This window comes from Cnephaeus nilssonii, assembly GCF_951640355.1.
Source record: "Cnephaeus nilssonii genome assembly, chromosome: 21".
In the NCBI taxonomy this organism is placed as follows: domain Eukaryota; kingdom Metazoa; phylum Chordata; class Mammalia; order Chiroptera; family Vespertilionidae; genus Cnephaeus; species Cnephaeus nilssonii.
The window spans coordinates 9,512,758-9,518,852 of NC_137092.1; the positions used below are offsets into that span (position 1 = coordinate 9,512,758).

The 6,095-nt window shown below is 52.9% G+C and overlaps 1 protein-coding gene across 2 annotated transcripts in view; it reads left to right on the forward strand.

Moving 5' to 3' along the window:
- Positions 1-6,089, forward strand: part of SLC22A15 (solute carrier family 22 member 15) — a 41,341-nt gene extending 35,252 nt beyond the window's left edge. Inside the window, exons 11-13 of one of the 2 annotated variants that reach the window (XM_079760728.1) lie at positions 1,411-1,483; positions 3,917-4,105; positions 4,639-6,089. In XM_079760728.1, coding sequence (XP_079616854.1) covers positions 1,411-1,483; positions 3,917-4,105; positions 4,639-4,725 — 349 coding nt within the window. In that variant the 3' untranslated portion in view covers positions 4,726-6,089. The remainder of the gene's footprint in view (positions 1-1,410; positions 1,484-3,916; positions 4,106-4,638) is intronic. The other variant, XM_079760729.1, reaches the window with a different exon arrangement.
- Positions 6,090-6,095: the final 6 nt, after the last annotated feature.

Genomic DNA, 6,095 nt, shown 5'->3' on the forward strand with positions numbered 1-6,095 from the left:
TCCCACACACAGCCTCCATCCCACACACAGCCTCCATCCCACACACCACCTCCATCCCACACATACAGCCTCCATTCCACACACACAGCCTCCATCCCACACACAGCCTCCATCCCACACACAGCCTCCATCCCACACACAGCCTCCATCCCACACACAGCCTCCATCCCACACACAGCCTCCATCCCACACACCACCTCCATCCCACACACACAGCCTCCATTCCACACACACAGCCTCCATCCCACACACAGCCTCCATCCCACACACAGCCTCCATCCCACACACAGCCTCGGTCCCACACACACAGCTTCGGTCCCACACACACAGCCTCCATCACACACACAGCCTCCGTCCCACACACACAGCCTGCCTTGTGGCCTAGAGGCTTGCATCCCAGTGCGGCCAGCAGCAGGTCAGGAGGCAGGGGGAGCTCAGAAACTCTGTGTGGGTGGCTCTCGGCTCCTTGGTGAAGGAATTGTGGCTTAACTTGAGCTGAATCCTCTCATGGAAGTCGTGAGACGAGGACTGTGCTCTGGACATGTCCGATAGCTCAAACAGTGCTCGGATGTCGTCTCATTTTCGTGATTTCATTTCTTAATAAAGTCACCCATCCCATGTCTAGGTACGTGACAGGCAAGAGGACCAAGTCCCTGCTCTCACAAGCCTACATTTTAGCGCAAAATACACATATTTTAAAAATTAAGTTTATTGGGGTAACATTGGTTAATAACATTATAAGATATACAAATTTTAAAGAGGACAACTCCATAGAGTAATAAGTAAATATTAGCTATACATAGTAGGTGGATTTAATGAGTAGGACATGCTTATATTAAAAAGAACATATTCCACCCCAAGTTTCCCCACATAAAATAGGCCTGAAAACAAAAACAAACAAATTTGAAGGGCCGGGGTGCATCTTAGTCCTCACAGAACCGCCTCTGTGAGCTGGGCCGGGTTCCCTCAGTCGGCACTTTCCAGGGGTGTGTGTGAGAGGCAACCAATGGGTGTGTCTCTCTCACATCAGTGTTTCTCTCCCTCCCTCTCTCCCCCTCTTCCCTCCCCTCCATTCTCTCTCTCTAAAATAAATAAATAAATAAATAAATAAATAAAATCAATGGAAAAATATCCTCAGGTGAGGATGAAAAAAAAAGTTACAAATTCAGTTCCTCATCCTTAGTCCCACTGGAGCGCTCCGGAGCTGCGTCTGGTGGCGTCCACGCTGGGTGGTCAGTCGCAGACACTGGCAGCACCACAGGGCTCGTGGGCGGCACTGCTCTCCAGGACCCGTGTGTGTGCTGCAGGGTGTTATTCTAGGCCCACTGCCCCCCCCCACACACACACCCCAGGGTCTTCACATTGTCCCCCTGGAACTCACTGCATTTGTACCTTTCTTCTGCCTTTCAGGAACGTCGGTCTTGGCACCTGCTCCATGTTCTCCCGCGTCGGTGGGATCATTGCTCCCTTCGTCCCCTCTCTGGTTGGTTGGTTCCTCCTCGCCCTGTTTTTCCTGATCCTCTGCTTTGGCAATGCCTGTGCTTTAGAGTAGAACGAGGTCATGGACTGCTGCCATTTAAGATCAGTCTGACGCACCCGGGAACGTGTACCTGTTAGAGGCAGGGTCTGCAGGGCGGATGGACTCCTAGGAAGCGGCGGGTGATGAACAGTTGTCCACAAACATCCACAAGCGCCGCCCCAAACCTGTCCCCCAGCCAGTCTAGGCGGGAAGTCCTAGGTCAGACCCTGCAGAGAGGCCCGGTCTCCGCGGGCTCCGAGCCGAGCCGAGCCCTTCCTGGCGGGAAGGATTCGGGCTGTCATTTCAGTCTAACTCTAACCTTTTAGAGGCAGGGTCTGCAGGGCGGATGGACTCCTACCCAGGATGCTTTCATCTCCCCGCGCCCCCCCACCCCCCGCTCTGATTTTCCGCTCATCCGTGTTCACCGGACACTCAGCTAAAGCCAGCTTGTCCCTTCTTGTCCCCATTCACAAGCTAGTCCATTAGCGAACGTTTATGAGGCGTCTGCCGTGTTCGGGCTCCGTGCTCAGCTCCCTCCGTATGTCGCCTCCTGCGGTCACAGCGACACTGGCGGGCGGCGGGCGACCCTGCGTGAAGGGTGAGGGTGCAGCAGGAAGAGGTTACATACCTCCCCCAGGCACACCACTTGGAAAAGAAACTCAGAAGAGAAATACGCCTAGCAGTGTGTCTGTTAATACTTTTTGCCATTTTCTAAATGTAACAGAGCAAAGAGTTAGACTGAAATGACAGCCCGAATCCTTCCCGCCAGGAAGGGCTCAGGCTCGGCTCGGAGCCCGCGGAGACCGGGCCGTCTGCCGGGTCTGACCTAGGACTTCCCGCCTAGACGCGAGGGGAACAGGTTTGGGGCGGCGCTTGTGGATGTTCTGTGGACAACTGTCCATCACCCGCCGCTTCCTAGTCCCGGACGTCTCTGAAATGCACTGTAGCTGTTCCTTGTTTTGATGCACTTCCTTTTTCTGAGTATCTCTCTCCGTGTCTCATGCTTAATTTGAGGTTATAAGACCCTTCTTTCGAAGGACTCCTATGAGTTCCCTGCTGTAAAGCGTGCCTGACATGAGGGGTTTATGGTTAAAGAGACCCACCTTCAGCTGCTCCCCTGGAGCATGGAGACCCAGCTCTGGGTCTCTGTTGGCTCCCGCCGAGCAGAGAAGAGGCGAGAGTGTGTGTTCACTTTGATTGAGCAATACATCCGTGTGCTGGACGTGTGTTTGCCCAGAGGTGGCCAGAGGTCAGAGATCCTGCTGCTCCCCCGTCCTCTCTCCTCTCCCTCTCCCCCTCACCCCTCTTCCTTTTCCATCATCTCTTCACTTTTGAAAAATCAGCAAAAGTGTAACTCGAGAGGCCGTCTTCCCTAGCAGTGGTCCTGCCCAACCCCGAGGCCCTGATGCGGAGCAGCCCCTGGTCAGGAATTCACGACCCGGCAGCACCCACAAGGGCTGTTTTACCTGCGTTGTTATCTTTGAGCCTGTGCGCTGGTAAAGAAGCCCCGTAACAGGGGCTCCCATCTCTCCCTGGCCCTCTCCTGTTCTGCGCAGGCAGTTTCCAGCCACGTGCACACGTAGGGTGCTCTCAGCTTCTCTTTCTTCTCAGGATGTCTGTACCTTTCCAGTGGTTCTCAACCTTTCTAAGGCCGCGACCCTTTAATACAGTTCCTCATGTTGTGGTGACCCCCACCCATAAAATTATTTTCGTTGCTACTTCATAACTGTAATTTTACTACTGTTATGAATCGTAATGTAAATGTCTGTGTAGAGCCTAAGACCATCGGAAAACACAGATATTTACATTATAATTCATTAACAGTAGCAAAATTACAGTTATGACGTAGCAACGAAAATAATTTTATGGTTGGGGGTCAACACAACATGAGGAACTGTATTAAAGGGTCGCGGCCTTAGAAAGATTGAGAACCACTGCTTAAGCCCTCAGTTATGGTGCAAAGTGAATCCGTGAGCAAGTAGGGATGGTTTGGCTGATTCCAGGGTTGAGAACGTTCAAGTTCACCAGCAGCTAATATCAGGGGCGTCTCCTAAGTGAAGAGTATGTGGAGGTCACTGTGCTGTAAGCTGCCCCCCCCCCCCTTGAAACGAAAGCTGAGCCCCAGGTTCCCTGCGAACTCTGGCCGTGGGGGCTGGCCTGCCCCGCCCACAGTGGGTGCTCCAGGCAGAGCACAGCCTGCTCTGACCCCAGTGCTGTTACTCTCTCACTCCCCTCCGCGCCTGAGGGAGCAGCAGCCCCAGGGCCCTCCTCTGGGGGAGAGACGTGTTTGTAGTTATTCCTGGGGAGGCGTGGGCGGGGCAGGAAGCGGGGCAGGTCATCTCCAGGGAAACTAATGCTGACTTTTTGTTTGTTCCCATTCCACTCCCTGCCCCACAGAAATATGTGCAGTGGTCTTTACCTTTCATTGTCTTTGGAGCCACGGGCCTGACCTCGGGCCTGCTGAGTCTGTTATTGCCAGAAACCCTTAACGCCCCATTGCTAGAGACCGTTTCCGACCTCCAGGTGTACTCCTACCGGAGGCTGGGGGAGGAAGCTCTGTCTTTGCAGACCTTCGCTGTCCCACAGGTATGGCCGTGCGGTAAGCATTCAGAACCACCACTTAGATGATGATAGTTTTTTTAACCTGTATTTTTATTGATTTCAGAGAGGAAGGGATAGGGATAGAGAGTCAGAAACATCAATGATGAGAGAGAATCATAGATCGGCTGCCTCCTGTACGCCCCTAGTGGGGATCAAGCCCACAACCCGGGATGTGCCCTGACCAGGAATCCAACCGTGACGTCCTGGTTCATAGGTTGATGCTCAACCACCGAGCCACACGGGCTGGGCCGATGATGGTAATTTTTCTTTTGGCAGGAGAGGGGGAAGTGTGTTTGGTTAGATGAAACAGATCTGAGCAAAACTGCTGGAAAACAAAGTGGGGTGTAATAGGTACTTTTCAGAGAAATAAAGATGATCGATGGTTCATTAGCTTTCTTAGGACACCTTGGGGCTAGTTCTTAGGAGGACACAGACATGTGTCAGTCAGACACTCGATAGTAATTTTCATTTGGAAACGTCATGACATCCTTTCACACCGCTCTCCTCTCCTGTTGCAGTCCGTGGACAAGGGGAGCGCTCCGGGGAGTGAGAGTGAAGAGGAAGAATTCTACGATGCGGACGAAGGGACTCACATGATCAAGTGAGAGGCCCCAGGTTCCTCCTCCTGAGCAGGAGGTCATCTTTTGTGCCTCCGGCGAAGGCAGGTTCTGCCGGGAACTCAAGAGAGCTGGGCTCGGACACAGGTCGAAGGTGCTCAGCTTCGGGACTGACTGTTTGCAGGCACAGAGCGAGCTGGAGAAGGGATTTCATGAGCGAGGCCATCCTTGCATTGAGGAAATAGACGTCACTGTGTCCGAAATCCGGGTTTAGCCCAGAATCACGACCTCTGGCCAGACGCTCCAATCCCCAGCCAGAGAGGCAAACCCACTTGTTTCTAGAAGTCCAATCGGGTTGCTGTTGCTTGTTGCTTCATCAGGACCTAAAGGCAGATGTGTGAAAAGTTTTTCTCACCGTTTTAGTAACCGAAGATAAACACCCTTAAGATTTCATTGGTTAGGTCCTTACAATTCATCCTTATACCCTATCTGACCTCTCCCCTTACCGGTCACTCCGCGCCAGGAATCTGTGAGGCGCGCTGGTCTGCGCAGTGGAAAGCCCAGCATCTGTGTGGCCCGAGGCCCCCTCCCGTCATCTGCGTCCTCGGCTTGGTTTGCAGCCTCCTGGTGGGCTTGAGCTCCGCGTGTCTTTAGTCCCACAGATGATCCTCCAGGAAAAGCCAGCTGTACCAACGCCACGTTCTCGGCCAGAGGTGCGCCTGCGACTCCCTGTGAGCCCCCTCAACACTCCGATGGTGGCATTTCTTCCGTTCCCACTGTGTGCTCCTCTAGGAAAGTTCCATCTCAGAGTCGAGTGCCAGCAGTGGCTTCAGAATCGCGCTCGGCACGTGACGGGGATTTATTGGGGGAGGGCACTTACCAAAATGACATGTTGAGCACTTGGGTGTTGGAGGTGAGGGGGGGAAGGCACCATCTTTAATAAGGAAGAAGAGAAAGTGACCTTGCACAGATTTTAAATTTGCTTTGTTTCCAGTGTCATGCCTGCAGTGAGGGACGGGGCAACGTTGAAGAACTTGAACCCTTCTAGTCCGAGGTCCGCCCCGCCCCGCGTGGTCAAGTGGAAGGCACAGTCATTTCATAGGAAAACTTGGGGTTTCACTAACTTTCAAGAAAATCAGAATCATACTGAGGTTCCTAAAATCATGCACTGAAAGATCTGTGTCCCCATGAAACGTGAATGTGACCTCAAATCGGAGTATTCTCCTGGCGTCAGTGGGCGCGGGCAGCAGTGCTTTGAGTCACGTTCCCACCCAGGAAAAGTGTTTTCAGAGTTGCCATTTGTACTAATCTCTTCGAGAGAAAGATGCTGCATTAGAAGTAAAGAGGTGATGTCACCGCGGCCGCTCCTGGAAACTCAGAGCATCACCCCATCGGCTCCTGGACTCGCCTGTTCTTCC